Genomic DNA, 19,722 nt, shown 5'->3' with positions numbered 1-19,722 from the left:
CCAGGGACACCCCCAAACCAGCACCCATCGCTGAGGCAAGGACACTCCCAAACCAGCACCCATCGCTGAGCCAGGGACACCCCCAAACCAGCACCCATCACTGAACCAGGGATACCCCCAAACCAGCACCCATCACTGAGCCAGCGACACCCCCTAAAGCCAGCACCCATCGCTGAGCCAGGGGCACCCCCAAACCAGCACCCATCACTGAGCCAGGGATACCCCTAAACCAGCACCCATCACTGAGCCAGGGACACCCCCTAAAGCCAGCACCCATCACTGAACCAGGGACACCCCCAAACCAGCACCCATCACTGAGCCAGGGGCACCCCCAAACCAGCACCCATCACTGAGCCAAGGACACCCCCAAACCAGCACCCATCACTGAGCCAAGGACACCCCCAAACCAGCACCCATCACTGAGCCAGGGACACCCCTAAACCAGCACCCATCACTGAGCCAAGGACACCCCCAAACCAGCACCCATCACTGAGCCAAGGACACCCCCAAACCAGCACCCACCACTGAGCCAGAGCCTCACCTCAGGCCACCCCCCCCTTTGCCATTTTCCTGCCACTTTGATCACACCGTACCATAAACTGAGCAGGTTTTATTTAAAAACACCCAAACTGGGGAAAAAAACCATCCAACTGGGAAAAACCCAAACAAACAAGAAGTACAAACACCACCCCCCCACCCCAAAAAGTACAGACTTCCCTTGCACCAGGGCTGCCTCTCAAAGGAAATGCCAAGGAAAAGCCTTATAGGAGTATCCTATAAGAAGCGATGCAATTCCCAACCAAGGCACTTCAGTTAAAGGAATTAAGGAGACCAAGATGGACTGGAAGCCCCAAAGGGCTAATTCCAGCCTTGCCTTCACCCTGGAAGCCCCCCAGTTAGTTCCAGCAGTGGCTAGAGACTGCTCCTATGCAGGCAAAGCACAAAGCTCCCTCTGTTGCAAGATCTCCTGCGCCCATCAGCTGGAACAAACCCGGTGCCTCCCGCAGGTACCAGAGCTCAGTCCTCACAACCCACCCATCAAACCAGTGCTAGCACACCCAGAACAACGGGAGAGCTTAGGGGTTTTCCTCTCTAAATGCCAACAGAAAGCTCAGGGCACCACCAGAGCCTTGGTCACGGTCTCCTCCTGGCTGCTGGGGGTATTTTGGGGGTATTTACCCTCCAATCTTGAGAGCACGGATACCCCAAGTAACCCTTCTGACAGGGTGCAGCCTTTACAGTCCCAAGGGGCCGTGGTCCTGCTAAATCTTGCAACAGCAAAAAGCTAAACCCAAAAGCATCTGCCTTTTGTCCATGGCGTCAGCTCCCCGATCCCAGAGAGGAAACCTGGATTTGCAGCGGGAGGAAGCACAAGAAGGTATTTACAACAGTGAGCTGTGTCACCTGGGAGCACCGACATCCCTTCCAAGAGCCTGGAAGTACATTCCCATCGCACCAAGGAACACAAATACCCAACTCTTTGCTTCACGCTAGGCAGCAAGTCACCCATCCAACCCACCAGTAGGCTCTTCAGAACAGAAGAGCCCTTTAAAACAACAACGTTTGTGACTGTTTGGTCCTTTCTTCTTTGCTCAACATCCAAAGATTCACTCCCAGGTCAGCAGGAGCTCCTCAGGAACCAGACAACCCCGAGCAGGGGCTGTCTCGAGGCGCCAGAGCCCAGCGCGGCTCAGAGCGCTCTCCAGTCAATGGGTTTCTTCCCGGCTTTCCTGAGCAGCTCGTTGGTCTTGGAGAAATGCCGACAGCCAAAGAAGCCTCTGTTGACAGAGAGGGGCGAGGGATGCACCGTCTGCAGGACGTGGTGGCGTTTCTGGGGAGCACCAGAGGAAACCCCTCATTAGATCCCTGTTCTCAGCACCCGGGACGAGGCTGGCTGCTTCACCTCTGACCAAGTGGGGTGGCCCCTCTGCACCTCCTCAGCCTGAGCACCCGAAGGGCTGGCCGTGAGGACCGAGCCTTCTGCCCCACTGAGCAGAGGGGGATGGACTACATGAAGCAGCAATAATACCCTGGCCATGGTTCAACTGCTGCAGTCATAACAGCAAGTTTTATGCTATTCCTAGAAAAGGCAATAGTTCTGTCCCCAAGTGGAGGCTTTTCTGACAACAGAAGGTTGCGCTTGCTCCACTTTTGTTGCTCAATTCTGGCAAAGGCCAAGCTTGAACAGACAGGGAACTAAATCTGACAGCAGAGCAGGGAGAAAACCCCAGTTCTGTAAGGGAAGTGCCCTCTAGTGTCCACCCAACTGAGGAAAACGGAGGCAGGAGAGGAGGAGAAGCCGTACCCTGTCAATGGAGCTGCCTTTCTTCTGGGCATAGGCTCCCCAGAGCATGAAGACCACCCCGTGCAAGTTCTTGTTGAGCCAGGACACCACGACGTCCGTGAACTGCTCCCAGCCTCTCTCCTTGTGCGACGTGGCCTGGTGAGCCCGCACTGTGAGGACAGCGTTGAGCAGCAGCACCCCTAGCAAACACACAGAGCATGGAACAACAGAGCAGGGCTTTGCTTCTTCCTGCTTCCCAGAGCAATGGTAAGTTCCATTTTCATTCTGTGGCATCCACTAAGCATGTACTCAGAACTCATGGTGTCTTTTACTGTTTCCAAGCATGGGGCTGTTTTATTACAAGGCCTTTTTATGACCTACAGCAGGTTCATTACTAGAGCATCTGTTAACTCACCTTGCTTGGCCCAGCCAGTCAGATCACCATGACCAGGATGAGTGAAGTCCTCGATATCCGTAGATAATTCCTTGTAAATGTTTTCTAAGCTGCAAGCAAAAACCACCAGAAGCTTTTTAATGTCTAAAGATAAGAGCAAACAAACAGCACCACTCATTGCTCTTACCCTCGGCAAGAACAGCAGTGACTTCAATCGGATTTAAAGGAATCCTCCCTGTGAGGGTGCTGAGGCGCTGGCACAGGGTGCCCAGAGAAGCTGTGCCTGCCCCATCCCTGGCAGTGCTCAAGGCCAGGTTGGGCACAGGGGCTTGGAGCAAGCTGCTCCAGTGGAAGGGGTCCCTGCCCGTGGCAGGGGTTGGAGCTGGGTGAGCTTTAAGGTCCCTTCGAACCTAATCCATCCTAGGATTCTATGATAATAAAGCCATTTACAGAAGCAGAGCAGCAAGGCCAGGTTGGATGAAGCCTTGGGTGGCATGGCTTAGTGTGAGGTGTCTGCTCGTGGCAGGGGGGTTGGAACTGCATGATCTTAAGGTCTTTTCCAACCCTAACTATTCTGTGTTTCTATGATTCTAAGGCCCTTTAGAGTGTCTGGCTGGAGGCTAAATAAGGAAGTCTCAGCACAACTGAAAATGCAAATTTACACCCAACCACACTCTTCAGAACCACAAAGTACCCAGAATTATCCACGCTTCTGCAGTGATGGGTTTTAATAAGCAAAGCACAACTCAGCTTGAAGCATCGCAACTCAGCTCACAGCAATCATGGGGCTCACAGCTGTGAGTAAGAGAGGTGTAACTTGCTTGTAACAGGGGGTTTGCAAAACAGGCATTGTCATACCTGGGAGGAGGTGGAACAGGCTTCTGGACACTGAAACAGAGCCCATGAGCTTGATTAGGGCCATGGTATGGATCCTGTCCCAGAATGACAACCTTCACCTGAAACCACACCTTTGTTAGCACTCAATTATTATCAGCATAACTCCCAAAAGAGGTAGAGAAAAAACAGAAGGCTTTTAAACAAACTCCATCCTAAACCAAGCTTACAGACCACCAAAACCCACCCCAAACCACTCAAGAACTGAAGCTTAAACCACTCGCATCTCATTGTAAGCAAGTTAAAGATCGCAATCCCCACCTAACACTAAGGATTGGCATCCCCACAGCTTTGCTGCCATAGGAGGATAATTTTGAGTGGAGAAACCCAACATTTCCATGAGCCACAGTAAACCCCTTTATTAAGGCAGTTTCCAAGTAGAGATTTTAACACTTCAGTTTTATGCCACTCCTGCTATGATATTTTTATACAGTTTATGGGCAATAGGACTGCCTTAACCGTTGGTTTTTTAATTACAGTTCATTACAGACCAATTAAAAACAGAAGAGATGCAAAAGAGACAAAACCCAAGCATGCCATTAAGCTGGTAACACTGGAAATAAGGGCAAAAGTCCAACTAAAGTTTTAAAGGAAATTCTATGACCAATAAGGGTAATAAAATAATAAAATATCACTATCAAGGATGAAAGAGACGCCGGGATTTATGAGTTATGTGAGAGAAACAGCAGCACCTGCATCACATGGGACTGAAGCTTACCAGACCAAGCATCAAGCAACCACACCAGCACCCCCAGCCCTGCCTTTTCATCGTTCTGAACGCAGCAGAGACACCCCACACACACCCCGCGGCTCTACTCACATCCCTAATGTCGCACATCTGCGTCCAGGTGAAGACTTGCTCGGGGGGCGGATACACCGTGTAACGCTTCCTCTCCTCTGCCACGAAATCCATCAGCTGCGAGGACAGGAAGTGAGCCCGGGGTTGCGGGGAGCAGCGGCCGCCAGGCCTGGGGCCATGCCCATTCACGGACCCACCTGCACGAAGTAGGGCTTGGAGAACTCCGCGGCCAGCTGCCGCCGCCAGCTCTCCCCGAAGCCCGGCGGCACGTTGCGCTCCGCCAGCCGCTGCCGCGCCGCCTCCTTGTTCTTGCGGATCCGCTCCAGCTGCTCCGGGCTCAGCAGGGAGGCCTCCCCCGTCCCATCTCCCGCAGCCTTCGCCTTCTTCGCCGCGCTGACCTGGGAGCAGCGAGGGAAGAGACGGATGCAGAGCGGCCCGGGGGCACCGCGGCCCGGCCATGGCCGGAGCAGGAGCCCCGCTGCCACCATGGCCCCATCAAGCACCACCCTCCGCACGCGGGTATTTCGCGGCAAAACAGCGTCGGGCCGCTCCCCATTGGCCGCAGCTCCGCGCGGGGCCCGCCCACAAGCGTGAGCACGAATTCTCTCTCTCCCTATTGGTACACGGCAAAGCGCCCGCTCCTCCCGATTGGCTCGCCACAGCCGGAGGAGAGGATTTCTACCTAGCAACCGTGACGACGCGGCGGTTCTCAGCATCCATTGGGCGGCGGCGGCGCGCGGCCTTGATTAGCAGCTCATTCAAGCGTGCTGGGAGCGCGGGGTTTTTAGAAGCGGCGGGCAGGGAGCGCTCCTCTCACCCCAGCACCCCAAAACGCGCCAGCGCACCCCAGACCCCCGTTCACCTCCAGCCCCTCTCCCCCCTCCACAGCCGCCGCCAGTCGCGGCTCCCGCGCCGCCGGCTCCCCCAGCCCGCTACCTCAGCGTCACCGCCGTGCTCCGAGGAGCGGCTGCGCTTCCTCTCCGGCGCGGCGCTGAAGAAGCAGTGCAGAGTCTGCTGCCCGATCATGGCGGCGGCGGGGATGGAGCGATGGAGGGGATGGAAGGGATGGAGCGGCGGAAGGGATGGAGGGGATGGAGCGGCAGCGGCGGCGGCGAGCGAGGGGGATGCGGATTTGGCGCCAAAACCGCGCGCGTAAACGCTGTAGGCGGAGTCTCGCCGGAGGGAGGGGAGTAGAGCACTCCCTGACGCATGCGCGCTCGCCCCGCATCTCCCGGTCCCTCAGGCGGCCACCTTCCCGCCGAGCCGGTCCCGGTCCCGATCCTGATCCCGATCCCGATCCCAATCCCGATCCCAATCCCGGTCCCGATCCCGGTCCCGATCTCGATCCCGGTCCCAGTCCCGATCCCGATCCCGATCCCGGTCCCGATCTCGGTCCCGATCCCGATCCCGGTCCCGATCTCGGTCCCGATCCCAGTCCCGATCCCGATCCCGATGGACAGGTTCGTGGTTAAACGCCCCCCCGGGGAGGCAGGGAGCAGCGGGAAGAGGCGCCGGCAGGAGGAGCCTGCGCCGGGGCAGCCCCGCTGGCAGGAGATCCGGGCCGAGGGCCTGAGCTGCGACTACCGGCTGCTGTTCGGCAAGGCCGAGGCGGACGAGATCCTGCAGCAGCTGGAGGAGCAGGTGGAGTACTTCGAAGGTGAGGGCTCCGCCGCCCCGTGAGGTGCTTCCCGTGGCCGGGGCAGCAGTGCCGAGGCGTGGAGGGGCCTCTGCAGCCGCCTGGTGTGTGCAGGATGGCCCTGAGAAGCTGAGAGCAAGCCCAGGTCCCGTCCCACACGGTTAAGCTGTCAAGTGGTTTAATTCCTGTTTTAAGGCAGCTGGGGTAATCCTGGGACAGTGGTGGGAGTGTGTTGGTACATATGAGATATCCCCCGGCGTGTTAATTCAGCAGCAGAATGGGATCTGCGTGCTAATCCCATTCATCCCACTCAAGTGGGATAGTGAGGCAGTGCCAGAGCCGAGTGCTTCAAGAAACACCTGAAGTTTGTCACAGCCGTCCCGTTGTTGCCCCACTGCAGTCACAGAAGCCCCAGATCAAGAGAATGTTGAGCTCTGCAGAGGTGACACAGAACTGGGTTTGGTCCTTCTCATTTCTCCTTTCAACAGGTGAAATGACCAAAGTGCAAGTGTTTGGCAAATGGCATGAGATTCCAAGGAAGCAGGTAACCTATGGAGACCCCGAGTTAACGTACACGTACTCAGGTGTTACCTTCTCCCCTAAGCCGTGGATCCCAGTTGTGAACCGTATCAGAGAGCGCGTCACCTCGGACACAGGACACACGTTCAATTTCGTGCTTATCAACAGGTATGTCTGGTTTCTGACTGCACCCAGCAGCTTGTGCGAGTGGAAAGCTGCTTGTGCAACCCTTGACCCATCACTGAGGAGCTGTTTGACGTTCGTTTGACAGGTACAAAGATGGTGAGGACCACATAGGTGAGCATCGAGATGACGAGAGAGAACTGGTTCCCCGCAGCCCCATTGCATCCGTGTCCTTCGGAGCTTGCAGGGACTTTGTCTTCAGGCACTGTGCTTCCCGAGGGAAGAATGCAACACGCCACATCAAGCCCATCAAGCTGCAGCTAGCCCACGGGAGCCTCCTGATGATGAAGTACCCCACCAATGTGTATTGGTACCACAGTCTGCCCCCCCGCAAGAGAGTGCTTGCCCCAAGAGTCAACCTCACATTTAGGAAAGTGATGGCTATAGCCAAGAAATGAAATATTCAGCAATCAAGCTCCCAGTCTTTTAACTCTGAAAATAGAAGCTTTCTTTCCCAAAGTAACTCAGTTTCTCATTCACTGTCTTTGATGATCCAAGGTACAAATTAAACCAAGAGAGGAGACAGCGTTCTCAGTAACTTGCTAATAAAGACTGCAACTGCTGATCTTAAATGCCAGGAATACTTTGTCAAATGCTGCTGTAGCTCTGCTGATACATGTTTTTAATGAACAAGACCCTTGTTCTGCTCAGGAGGAAGTCTGTTCTCAACTGATCTGCATCTAGCCAGTTTGTAGCCTCTGAAACAGTTTATAATTACTATAAAGTACAAGGTGTGATCATTGGAAGCTGATGCTGTTCAACAGGTGACACTTTCTTGTCTGCTCTGTCAATAAGCTATAGTTTGCTTATTTTTTTAAGAATAAAATACAACTGAGACTGCCACAAAGAGGAGGAGTGCTAAGATACGGATGCAGTGAGTGTAGCGGGGCTGGCTGCATGTTTTACAGTCACTGTGTCTGCAGATACTCCTCTGCCTCCTCAGCTGAGGTGGGAGTCTGGGTTCTTTTGGTCAGTGGGAAGGAGAAAGCTGTGCATGTACAGAAACCAGGCAGCATAAGATGACTTTCTGGGGAGAGACTGGGTTGGACCATTTACAATGCAGTGGGAAAGGCTGTGCCTTCTGAGAGTGTTTTTCTAAATGATTATCCCTAGGGATCCATTCTGACTACCTGGAAGCCATCACCTTCCATGCTGCTGGTGAGTCCTGAGGAGATGAAGAAGGACCTTCCAAAGTCACCAACAGGTCTTGTGATGGTGAGTACCAAGTGAGAACGTGACCTGAGCCCTGTGTAACCAGGCCACAAGCACCTGAATTAGGATGGGCTCCATCCTTCAGTGCTGGGTTGTTAGGACTGTGGAATTAACATCTGTTTAGACCATTTGGAGTGGGTGCTTCCTGCTCTCTGCCACAGGAAATGCTATGTGTAAGTAAAAAGCTGCATGAATGCTTCTTACCCAGAGAACCTGAAGTGCTGCTTCTGTCACGCATACCAAATGCAGTTTGGCTTAGAGCTTGGTCTTCATTTCAAGACATTACCACATGTGAAAATAAGTTTGTTCTTTTATTGCTACTGTACAGTTACAAAAATACCCTGAAGTGAAAACGCAACTTCAAACAGCAGTGCAGTGTCTGACTGATACCACACATCTGAAATAATGCACAGAATAATCCAAACACAGGGATGTCATCTTGAAGCTCTTCTCAGATGGTCTTTTACATTTCATTAATGCCTTCTCCACCATGGAAGCTTGTGAGTAACAAGCACCAGTATTTGATGAGCCTCATGTGCCTGCAACAAAGCCAGTGGCTTCTGAAGGTGAGGGTTGGGTGGCAAACATCTGCACAGGTCTTTGATGCTCACAGGAGCTGGGAGTGTCCAGCACAGCTCAGGACCAAGGTGCTGATGCTCCCTTCCTCACACCAAGGGCTTAGCCAAGACCATCTACTCCTTCCTACTAGTGAAAGCTAGAACAATGCTGGCTACTCAACCCTCATCTTTACAGCCCTTGAGGAAGCTTTTGGAGTAAATCTGCAGCTGGGTGCAATGGAGCAGTTATTTATCATTCTCATCAAGCAGGCCCCTGTTGGAAAGCAGCTCTACACAAAATACATTGAACATAGAAGCTGGCAGCAACACGTGGCTTTATGTCTCTGGTACAAGCTGACAACTTAGTCCATTGTGTGCATATGTGCTGATCCACCTCCAGCATTGCCACTTGCTAAACCAAGTGCCCTGTCCAGATGAACCTCTCCAAAATTCAGTTAAAAGCCCTAAACAGACCATTGAGAACAGAGAATACACACTGCTGGCAGTGGAAATGTTCTGAAGTTGTGAGGTACAAATGGGATACCTGCTGGAACTGGGTGCTTTGCTTGATGTCTTCCATGACTTCATAGAGATGCACATCAGAGCTGCCCCGAATGGAGGGAGGGCTTTCACCTTCCACAAGTCCATTAGCTCTTAGGTCAGTGGCCCTGTTTGGCATTTTGCATCCTTCTAGTGTTTTTTATTTATTCTAGTGTTTTGCTTGTTGCTTTTTCATAACTTAAAATAGAAAGGTTAAAACCATGCTACAGCCTAGCACAGAGAGAGAGACTCCTTAGGAACTAGTACATCAGTGGATTTACAGACTATTTTATGTACTGTGAGCATTACCTGGAGCAGGAATTGTGATCCATACTCTGCAGTGATGAGTTGTGTAGATGGTTTTCATACACATCCATGACCACTCCTATTCTGGCTGGTTTCTTGGAGGAGCTCTGGATGCCTGTGAGCTTTGGGCAGCAATGTGAATACAGGAGGTACAAAGTTGACTTAGAAAGCTATTAAGACAGTTGTTAGCATTGGAAAACTTGGTTGCTGTTTTACACTGTGAAAGCTTGTCTGATGAATGATGCTTTTTCTCCTCCAAGCTCACAAGGATGGAAAAGAGCTAAAAGGAGCTTACATACTTCATCCCTGGTCAGTTAAAAGCAGTCAAAGGGATCGGTTTTGCTACTTCTCCCTCTGTGCTTAGTTTGGGGTTTACTTTTCTCTTACACCTCACACAATCCAGAGCAGCAGAGCACAATTCCCTTCTGTTCCTGCAGCAACCTGTGTCTCATGCAGCACCACCAGGCTTTGCAGGCTGCTGTATGACTTCCACAGGCAAGTGAATGCCCCCAACCCCGATTCAGTCATGCAATCTTTGACTTCCCAAGGGGGCTCTCAGCTCACAGTCACAGCCAGCACAAGCTCAACAGCAAGGCAGACAACACAGATCTGAATGGTCTATGAGAAATGGCAGTCTTCAGCATTAAAATAGGAAGGGCAAGTCTAGAACACGAATTACAGTAGCCTTGAAATCACAGCATTAAAAGTTGTAGTCAATACTACAAGCAACTGTACTGAACAGTTTCAGAGTGACAAGGAAATGATAATACTGGTCACCAGCAAATGCTCCTGTCTCTTGAGTTCAGCCATACTGCAGAGACAGAACAAATCAGGGGCTCAGCTAAAATAGATTAAAAAACCCTCTGTTTTCTCCTGGAAAAAGGAAACTGCACTTTGCATCAGCAGAAGTACTTCTGTGATGTCTGAAGAACTAAAATATCAGGAAGATGGTGTGAAAAGGGAAGTTGGGTTTTGGCTCATGCATGTTATGTAGAGATGCCTTACTTTACCGATCAGCTGGGATATCGAGATCTGATTCCATTAGCAGTTCATCCCGTCATCTCGAGACATTTATCAGAACACAACACACGCAGTGGACTCAGACAATGGTGATGTAGCTCTTCACATAGGCTCAAGGCACTTTGTTTCTTAAATCATTGCCTTTGATAGCAGAAGCTTCCCATCAACCACTCCTGGGGCTGCCCTGTTCAGAAACACCTGCAGTGAAACGTGTAGGATTAAGCATCTCCCTGTGAAAACGTACATGTATGGCAGAGGATGGAACACAGCCCTGGGAAGCCTGTTTGCAATGTCTGTTTCAGAGCTATGATGTTGGCAAAATCACTACCTAACAGAATAAATACTCCTTTAATCCAGCTCTGCTCCAGGCTGCACAACATCAGCAGACCAACTCTGGTACAAACACAACTCCCAGCAGGAGCCAGCCTTTGCCATAGAGGAGGGGAAGGTTAAAGGGCCTGTGGTGGGTTATTTGCATAACAGACAGGAGGTGCCACGTAGATCTCATTAGAGGAATTCTGTCGGGTTTTGTCCTTCTCTCTTCATCACTATTCAGCCTTTGACTCCAAGCTCTGGTGCTGTACCCTGGAGTGAACACGCTCATAGAACAGCAGGTAGGCGCTGCAGGAGAGGACCTCTTGCAGGCTGGCTCTGCGGACGGTGTCGTCTGAGATCCACAGCCACTGGCTGCTGACAGCGAAGGGGCTGCGGGGGGAAGGCGGGGAGCGACGGTAGGTCACAAAGTGTCCCGAGTGCATGTCGCCGTGGTGAACCACCACTGCCATCAGGCGGTAAAGGTACACGGGGGAGCTGAAGGACACACAGAAACAAAGGTCAGCATCACACCGGGACCAGACGCAGCCCCAGTTGCTTTGTCTTCAGCTGCAGTTTCTTTGTAGAGCAGATCGATGCTCTAAGAGACACGCTACCTTGCTATTACTTTTCTGTACAGCAAGTACCCACTGCACTGCTGCCTTATTCTATTCCCAAGAAAACCATTTAGGGTTACTGTGTTCTGTACAGCATTACTTGCAACAGCATGTTCCATCAAACCTACCGAAGTGCCACTGCTCCGTTCTTAAAGCACTGTTAACTGGACAGAAAAGCTATTATAGAAAACTCTGCTTTTAACCAAAAGGGTAAAATTGCAGCAGGTAATCCATGACTTACTGCAACCAGAGAAAGGAGATTTTGAGTTCTGCTTGCAGCAGATTCTACTGCCATGGAGAAATGGAGCCAGAGAGGAGCACCAAAAATCAGCCAAGAGAAAAGCAAGTATTTCCACGCAGAAGGTGGGGTAATGTGAAATTCGGGGACTGCAGCTTCAGAATGAAGACAGAATAAAGGAAGCTATAATTGGAAGGGACAGAAGTTACATGATAGGATACAAGTCTAACTTACCTGCATTCTGGGAATGCAGCAAGTGGGAAAGTTCCCGAGGACATTAAAAAGGAAGAGGGGCAGGCACCATTCACGAAGTGTGGTTTAGTGCCTGATGGTTGTTCTGCACCTGCAAGAGAAAGGAGACAGTAACTCAACTCAAATGCTACTGTTAATATTGCTAATAACTGCAGGTGCTTCTGTTCCTGCAACACGTCACAGAATACAAAGGTGGTTTATTGACTTTAATTCATGACATACCACAATCCCTTAGAAGATGCCATTCCCAGCACCTTCTTATGCTTGTCCTGAAGCCTTAGAAGACATCACTAACAAGTCCCTAGGACTTCCCCGTTCAACATTCCTTCATCCTTTGGTCATAAATCCTGTTCTGTGCTATCTAGGAATTTGTGTTTGTTTGTAAGGTTTAATATTTAAAAGGATCAAATTAAATTATCAAAAGAGAACTGTAAATTTGGAGCAGGGAATCCTAATGCTTGCTGGAAAAGGGATTTCTATGTGTCCTCTTTGCACAGCTCTAAATAAAGATACTGCTTTTGCATTCATTCTGCAGATTAGAATGGTTTATCACTGAAAAGCAGAAATACCTGATCTGGTTTATTTCACAGTACCTGCAGGTTTCACTGCTATCCCATCCTTTGTTCCAGGTGCTGCCTCTTCAGAGTTCTTCTGATTCAGCTCAGTCTGGCTGGACTTGTGAACAGGAACGTGGTATTTGTAGATGTCCATGATGAGGAACTCATTGAACTGCACGTGTTCGTGACGCTTCAGAGGAGTGCCTTGGTTTGACCAGCTCAGTCTTTGCAGATGGATACACAAACACTGAGGGAGCTTCAGCAATATTGCAGAGAAAAGGAGAGTCAAAATCCCATTTTCAATGAAAAGAAACTGCTGTGCAAGTTAAAAGCGTACTAAAGGACCTGGTGAGTCTAGTGGATAAGGAAGTGCATCACTGAACTGTTCCTTTATGTGCTACTAGAAATGTTCACTCCAGTTTGTTGGAATGAATTGTAAAACATGGCTAATACTCAGTAAGTAATGGCTCTGCACAGAGAGAGTACCAGGGAGAAAGGCCAGGGAGTTACAAATGTCTGACATTCAAAGTCATGCCAGGGTTAACCTCTATCAATAAGTACATACTACTGTTGAGGGCACTGAGGATGAAAACTGGACATCAGGCAAAGAAATGAAAGAAAGAAATTGCTGTATAGTGGGATTTAAAATAGATTTGGAGGGTTAGCTTGACTCACCTTTCCTAACTTTAACTGCTTAACAAATGTTGTTCTCTGGTTTTCTATGCTCTGTCCATTCAGAATCCCTTCTGCCTGAATCTGAAATCAAAAGAAAAAGAATAAAGCCATTTGATTACCTGCTGTGCTCGATTACACATAATAGTGCAGGTCTGCACACTGCAGACAAAAGCAATTCTCTATCTAGAACTATGCTTGGTGCGTTAATAACACCTGCAGTTTTCTAGGGACTTTAAGAATAGTTGGTCTGTCCTAATGGATCAGAACTGTAAGCCAAAATCAAGCCAAAAGGAGCATTTATAGAACAAGCCCAGTGCCCAGGTCTGTGTGTAGTCACATGCCATTGCTGTTGGCTTTCCCATGAGCCAATCTGGCTCTGTGCTGTCATCAAACTACAGGCAACTGCTTAAAATACCAGACCAAAAAATTATCCCAAATATTACCTAAATAACACCTGGTAATTACAGAATCAAATACTTGTCAGTTTTGTGATATTAGTAATCAATAAAGCTTTAAAGTAGTCTGTGAGCTAAGAACTCCATCTTAAATAGAAGAAATCCCAGGCAGGCGAGCAGCTTTCCTACAGTCATGAAGAAAGGAGCAGGACACTGAAACTTCAACTCTGTCAGCAGCTTCCAACTGAGCTAGAGGGTTACTTAAATGAAGAGGACATACTTTAGTGCAGTTGTCACACACCACATCCTTCACAGATTCCGAGGAGATGAAATGGTGGAGGCAGTGGTCCAGCGTCATGGGGCGACCCTTAGTACAAATGAAAACCACAGTTACATGGAGTAGGTTTAGGGTGCACGAAACTTACTTTTGTGAAAGGATTTTTCCTTGTTTCTTCCATAGAAACTACAGAATTGCACACTTACTTCTTGAGAAAACTGACTAAATGGCTTTGAGTGTAGAACACTGATAATGTTAACTATGGGGATCACTCTTTGGCCTGGATTAAACACAGAAAACATTCCAGCCTGTGGATAAGAACAATGGCTGAGTCCCCCCAGATCTGCAGTGTTTTGTCATTCACTGTTTTTCAGCCAAAAAGAAACAAACAATTCCAGTTGCAATCACTCAATCCAAAAGTCTGTATTGGGTAACTTGTGTGCTATCACCACAGAGACAAAGCAGCTGAAGGTCACCTGCCAGGGCTGCCAGAAACAGCCCTCAGGATATGATCTGGTCTGTTCAAATTACACAGAAAGAAGCAAATACCCCACCAGGAGAAAACTCTGCTGGAGTCAACAAAGTCATGCTTGTACTCACTGGTACAACAGCATGTTAGTGATCAGGTTCTGTATTAGCAAAACAGGATCATTTCTGAAAAGGCAAGTAAATAAACTGTAGCTTCTCATTTACACTTAGGCTGGAGCATCTTAAAAAGGGACTAATGAAGCTAACACTGTGTCAACGAGGCAATAAGCAGACTGGCTTGGGGTCAGGGAGAGATACGTACCCACACAGCTGCTGGAATGCTCAGGGAGAGACTGTCAAAGGTATCGTACCTCACAGGGCTCTGCACGGAAACATTTCACACATCCAGTGAGCTAAAATTCAGGATAATCCACACAAAACAACCCCAAAACACCCCAGCCTCACGCAAGATGAACACATGCTCCCTGCTGTCCATGATGGTCAGTGGAATGAGGTCAAACCCTGCATGTTCCAAGTACCAAAGGTGCAACTTCGCTTCTCTTCTGCCCCTTGTTTGCAAGGCTTTGAGGAGTACAAACTTCTCCAAATGAGATTTACTTTCTGTATTTTTTTCTTTATCCAGGTTGCCTTCCCCTCCTTCCTCTGGATAACTGGACTGCAACTGAAGCTGGCTTTGCATGTGCCTTCTCAACGCTGCATGTGGAATGAACTAGCTAGTCCTAAAGCACTACCCACGTGAGTGGATTTTCAGTATGTGGTAGCTGTGGGATTGGACACTAAATATTCAGCTATTATTCTGTCTGCTAAGACAGCCCTCAGACCCACAAAATGGATCACACAATGTTCTTCAGTATATTTAGGGTTACATTCTTGTTCACCACCAACACCATAAGAAGTACCTGAAAAAGTAACAGCCTGAGCTGTCAGTCCTGCAAGTCTTTAGTGCTTAAACCAACTATGTCAGAAACAAGGGATGGTGGTTTCAGAACCATCCTTTTTCACACACACCTATTACCAGACGCACATTCTCATACCTGGTGTTCACAGTGTTTGCAAACCATGTTGCTGGTGAGCCTTCCATGAAAAGGATGTGGAGATTTCCAGTGATTTGGCACGAGGGGAAGAGATCCTGAAACACAAAGTGGAAATTGTCCTTTTATTTTCAATACATCTTGTGTTCGTTGCTATAATTCTACGTTTTTGGTCCACTGTAATAAAAGTAACTGCTCTAAAACATGTTCTGTCCCACTGACACATAATTAATGGGTTTTTAACAGCTCAAAAGATGTATTTCAGTCCAATACAGACAAAGCTCAATCAATATTAACCCCTTAATAAACACAGTGACTACACTATGAATATTCACATGTCAGAATGGAAAAAGGCATACCTCTTGTTCTGCAGCTTATTTGCTTTTGGGTTATTTCTGGCTGCTACAGAGGAAGATAAAAGATTTCATTAACCCTACCTTAGAAAGCACCGAGTATTAAATATGTTCTTATTTCATCCCTAATACGCTTTTCTGCCACTAGAACAATTGTGTGGGCTTAGTGTCTCTTTATATTTGATGAAGGCCAGAAAACCAGGTACACAGCAAACTTATAATTGACAAAAAGAACAATTCTAGTGAAGTGAGTACTTAAGCTACAGAATCCTCAGTCTTGGAGCATAAAATAAAGCCAATTTTATAACCCTTTTGTACCTATTTTAGACAAAAAGTGATAGCAACTTGCCATCTGCATGAAGTTTGCCACTAACCTGGAGGCTGAGATAAATTTCACCTCCAAATGGACTATTCTGTAAGTGTCCATTTTGCAGTTTTCAAACCTCTTTCATGGGTCAGCTCTTACAGATAAGAGTGCTTAGATGGACTGCCATTCCATGGCTCTATTTCAGTCCCTATATTGAATGGCATCTAGGGATGCAAAAGCCGTTGTGAAACTGGGATCACTGTAAATTCAGTGTGAATTCCCTCATGGAAATCATTTTTCATGCTTCAGATTCCCTGCCTTGTTGATTCATTTCTATCAGAGCACTAAAGAACAGCTTTGTAAGCACAATGAAACATCTTCCATTTCTAAACAGACACTTTATCCTTGACACCCTTAGGAATGTAGGCAGCCTATGAGACTCCTGACAGAAGACATCACCTCCAGCGAGTGCACATCGAACAAATGTGTCACACGGGGCTGACGATCCCGTTCGTCTTCTAGTGAAGAGGTAAGGACATGAAACAGTTCATGAGCATCCTATTAAATAGAGGCATAAGGCTTAGAGGAAGCAAAACCAAAAGATATCAAAACATACCCCAAGGAGTACTGACAAACAACTACTAGAGTAGGAAATTAAAGGAAAACTTACTGCTTAGAGCCCACCTTGTGTATTAATAGTGATTAATCTGCAAACTTCACAGCCAAGGTTCAGATGTAACACTCAGGGATGTTAGTACCACATCAACTCTCTTTTAGTCCCAGTCTGAGCACTGAGGTGGGCATCAGGCAGTCTAACATGAGTTCTGTACTCACCTGCTCTTCAAATGATGAGATCTGCCACCTGTACATTCTTAGCACTTCTAAGAGGCAGCTTGCATCCAGGACATCCTCTTCTGTTGCCTCTTGACAGGATAAAGCTGGAGACAGCGCATGTGAAAATGTCAGCAGGAGCCACAAAGAACAGTTACAACACAAACTATCCATTTAGACCGTTTGTTACTTCTGCATCATATAATTGATGACAGGAGAGTTATTTTATGGCAGGCAGACAATCACCATCAAACTAATGTGCTTAATCACCATTCCCATCTGACTCAGGCTGACTGACCTCATACACTCTCCTCAGCTAACACCTATGCAAAGTGAATGGTTTCTCAACTATAATATAAATACTAATAACAGAAACACTGTCCAGAAAGACAAATTTGTACTGGTGGATTAGGTGAAAAATGGTACTTTACATGGCACAGAAACCTTTACATGCCCATCATCCTTCCCTCAGTTAAATGTACACACTTAACTGGCACCATTTTAGTATGAACAACATCCCAAGACAGGAATGCTTCCAATGAAGTTTAAAACAAAACCCTGTGAGGAAAGCCAGAGTGAGCCATGAGATTCCTTACACATTTTGTGTGCTTAAATAGGAGGTAGCTGATCCATGAATTCAGCACAGGGACAAGTCTCACACAGGCTACCAGACGGGGCCTGGAGGCTTTAGCATTTTTATCCAAGGTCATACAAAGCATCTAATCTAATAGTCCATATTTCTGGTAAAATAGCAAGCTTGGGAAGAAATGCTTTATTTTATAATGCATTTTTAATAGAGAATTCTGAGTGCCCATCTGTGATAATATTTTCCTATTTAATTATGCTGAGTCCATATTCATACTGGTTTAACCCTTAGTACTCTGAAGACTAAATACATTAAAGCCTGTGGCACTGAGTTCCATAACCACATTTTGAGCACCCCTCTACTTTGATTTATTCAACCCACTGGCCAACAGCTTCTCCAGAGCAATGTGCACGATGCTGGGGTGGCTGCTTCTCCATTGAATTAAATATTTAAACTAAAATCAAACTAAAACCAGAATACAAGGCTACAGGAGCTGCCTTTCTTTAGGAAAGGAGGTCAGGAACGATAACATTTATGCTTAGTATTTCCTTCTTAGTTTATCACATCATGGCAAACATCGCAGTACCTCTTAGGAGATGCAGCAGTGTGACTGACAGGTATTGGTGCTCAGTGGACTGGCTCTGCTCTGTCTTGTACTGTGCTGTGAATTCCTCCAGCCACTTGATGAAAGACGGGCAGGAAGATAAGCCTTGCAGCAAAGAGTTCATGAAACACGTGTTCCCCAAGTTCAGGAGGCCAGGTACAAGCCCTACAAACAGAAGTGAGGGAGTTAGCACTATAAAGTCTAGGGCAAAGTGGCTGTCTTTCAGCAGCAAGTGTTGTGTTAGGTATTAAAATCACATTAAAATGAAATTACCTCAGTTTATTTAGTACTTGTACCCAAGGAAACCAGAAGACCCTGGTGTTTATGACACCACACTAATGTGTTTATATCCATGGTGGGCTCCTTGACACCAGTGTCATATCTTTACATTTTCCTGGAAAAATATCCTTTTTTTTTCCCCAGTAGGAATAGATTTCTATCAGCAACACTCAGGCTCAGCAAGTTCCCACAGAACTATAGCATTCTGGCTTACAAAATATATGTAGGAGGCCCCTGTTGTGCAAGTTTACAGGATCAGTGCTGCCCCAGCGCAGCCTCAGCCCGGTTTGGTGCAGCTTTCTCTCTGGTCCAGATCAGCAGTTTGGGATCTAATCTCCTGGGCTGCCAAGGACTGATAAGAAATATTTCTGTACGACTGCTCAGCAGGAGGCCTTCGCTTCTCTTGTGCTCATGTTCTGTAAGGACAGGGCTGTGCTGCATTCCGAAACGCCACACGCAGTGTGTTATCTGCAGCTTGTCACAAGGCAGGAAAACATAAGAGCAGGGATAGGACATGGCCTTAGCCTGAAGGACAGGAGATTGAGATGAGCTCTTAGGCAGAAGCTCTTCCCTGTGAGGGTGCTGAGGCGCTGGCACAGGGTGCCCAGAGAAGCTGTGGCTGCCCCATCCCTGGCAGTGCTCAAGGCCAGGTTGGACACAGGGGCTTGGAGCAAGCTGCTCCAGTGGAAGGGGTCCCTGCCCATGGCAGGGGTTGGAGCTGGAGGAGCTTTAAGGTCCCTTCCAACACAAACCAGTCTCTGACTCTATGAAGAAGGCCAATTGGTACAGTTAATGCAGTGCATAAGCAACCAGACTCCTGTGCTCAGTACCTATGTTATAAACTGGCTGCACTTCTAACCAGGGCAGGGACCCCACCTCCAGGAGGTAACGCTGTGACCCAGGGACGTTCTCCAGCCCCATGCACGCCGAGGAGCTGGGGCTCGGCCCCTGCCCTCCTACCTCTCCTGCGCCTCTTCCTCTCGGTGATGGGCCCCCACAGCACGTACATCCCCGCGGCCAGCGCCGCCGCCACCCCCCCGATAACGCCCCAGTTCTTCATCGCTTTGTGCCTGTAACGGGAACACAAACCAACACCACCGGGGGTCGGTACCTCCGCCTGCACCGACACGGGGCCAGGGGCCCCGGAGCAACGGGCGGCGGCGGGCGCTGGTCGCTAAGGGACGCGCGGGCCTGCGCCATGAGCCGGTACCGGAGCGAGCCGCGCTCACCGGCACCCGCGGGGTTAACGTGGGGCGTGAGGACAGGCCAAGGGGAACGGCTTTAACCTGCCCCAGGGGAGGCTGAGATGAGCTCTCAGGCACAAGCTCTTCCCTGTGAGGGTGCTGAGGCGCTGGCACAGGGTGCCCCGAGAAGCTGTGGCTGCCCCATCCCTGGCAGTGCTCAAGGACACAGGGGCTTGGAGCAAGCTGCTCCAGTGGAAGGGGTCCCTGGATGAGTTTTAAGGTCCCTTCCAACCCAAACCAGGCTGGGGTTCTATGGTTGAGGGCCCAGCTCCACTTGCTCTCTCCCAATCTCGTGCTGTCTGTTTTTAACAGAGGCACTCTGCAGTTGTTT

The 19,722-nt window shown here is 48.9% G+C and overlaps 3 protein-coding genes across 7 annotated transcripts; 1 reads left to right on the top strand and 2 right to left on the bottom strand.

Moving 5' to 3' along the window:
• Positions 1 to 1,688: 1,688 nt before the first annotated feature.
• Positions 1,689 to 5,402, bottom strand: UNG (uracil DNA glycosylase). 2 transcript variants are annotated; one of them, XM_062615343.1, is made up of 7 exons: positions 5,308 to 5,402; positions 4,569 to 4,769; positions 4,393 to 4,488; positions 3,537 to 3,634; positions 2,700 to 2,788; positions 2,306 to 2,484; positions 1,689 to 1,831 (listed from the first exon to the last, which is right to left on the bottom strand). In XM_062615343.1, the coding sequence occupies exons 1-7, from the start codon at positions 5,395 to 5,397 to the stop codon at positions 1,691 to 1,693; spliced, it is 894 nt and encodes a 297-aa protein (XP_062471327.1). In that variant the 5' UTR covers positions 5,398 to 5,402; the 3' UTR covers positions 1,689 to 1,690. The 2 variants fall into 2 exon arrangements, with proteins under 2 accessions (XP_062471327.1, XP_062471318.1); XM_062615334.1 differs by lacking the exon at positions 5,308 to 5,402 and having other exon boundaries at positions 4,569 to 5,161.
• A 334-nt stretch (positions 5,403 to 5,736) lies between these two features.
• ALKBH2 (alkB homolog 2, alpha-ketoglutarate dependent dioxygenase) lies at positions 5,737 to 13,516 on the top strand. 2 transcript variants are annotated; one of them, XM_062615320.1, is made up of 5 exons: positions 5,737 to 6,028; positions 6,496 to 6,694; positions 6,798 to 7,473; positions 7,823 to 7,924; positions 12,393 to 13,516. In XM_062615320.1, exons 1-3 carry the CDS (start codon positions 5,824 to 5,826, stop codon positions 7,105 to 7,107), a joined length of 714 nt encoding a protein of 237 aa, XP_062471304.1. In that variant the 5' UTR covers positions 5,737 to 5,823; the 3' UTR covers positions 7,108 to 7,473; positions 7,823 to 7,924; positions 12,393 to 13,516. The 2 variants fall into 2 exon arrangements, with proteins under 2 accessions (XP_062471304.1, XP_062471296.1); XM_062615312.1 differs by having other exon boundaries at positions 6,798 to 7,924.
• USP30 (ubiquitin specific peptidase 30) lies at positions 8,217 to 19,285 on the bottom strand. Of its 3 annotated transcripts, none has more exons than XM_062615292.1 (12): positions 19,108 to 19,285; positions 17,851 to 18,033; positions 16,682 to 16,785; positions 16,307 to 16,405; positions 15,547 to 15,586; positions 15,191 to 15,285; positions 14,458 to 14,517; positions 13,671 to 13,757; positions 12,996 to 13,076; positions 12,357 to 12,576; positions 11,746 to 11,854; positions 8,217 to 11,154 (listed from the first exon to the last, which is right to left on the bottom strand). In XM_062615292.1, exons 1-12 carry the CDS (start codon positions 19,205 to 19,207, stop codon positions 10,893 to 10,895), a joined length of 1,440 nt encoding a protein of 479 aa, XP_062471276.1. In that variant the 5' UTR covers positions 19,208 to 19,285; the 3' UTR covers positions 8,217 to 10,892. The 3 variants fall into 3 exon arrangements, with proteins under 3 accessions (XP_062471276.1, XP_062471271.1, XP_062471284.1); XM_062615287.1 differs by having other exon boundaries at positions 15,547 to 15,589; positions 19,108 to 19,284; XM_062615300.1 differs by lacking the exon at positions 19,108 to 19,285 and adding an exon at positions 18,142 to 18,306 and having other exon boundaries at positions 15,547 to 15,589.
• Positions 19,286 to 19,722: the final 437 nt, after the last annotated feature.

The sequence above is a fragment of the Pezoporus occidentalis genome, unplaced genomic scaffold (genome assembly GCF_034315485.1).
Source record: "Pezoporus occidentalis ecotype Australia unplaced genomic scaffold, CSIRO_AGI_Poc_V1 ctg102, whole genome shotgun sequence".
Lineage (NCBI taxonomy): Eukaryota > Metazoa > Chordata > Aves > Psittaciformes > Psittacidae > Pezoporus > Pezoporus occidentalis.
The sequence above is the reverse complement of the archived record's forward strand: the minus strand, read 5'-3'. Positions and strand labels throughout refer to the sequence as shown.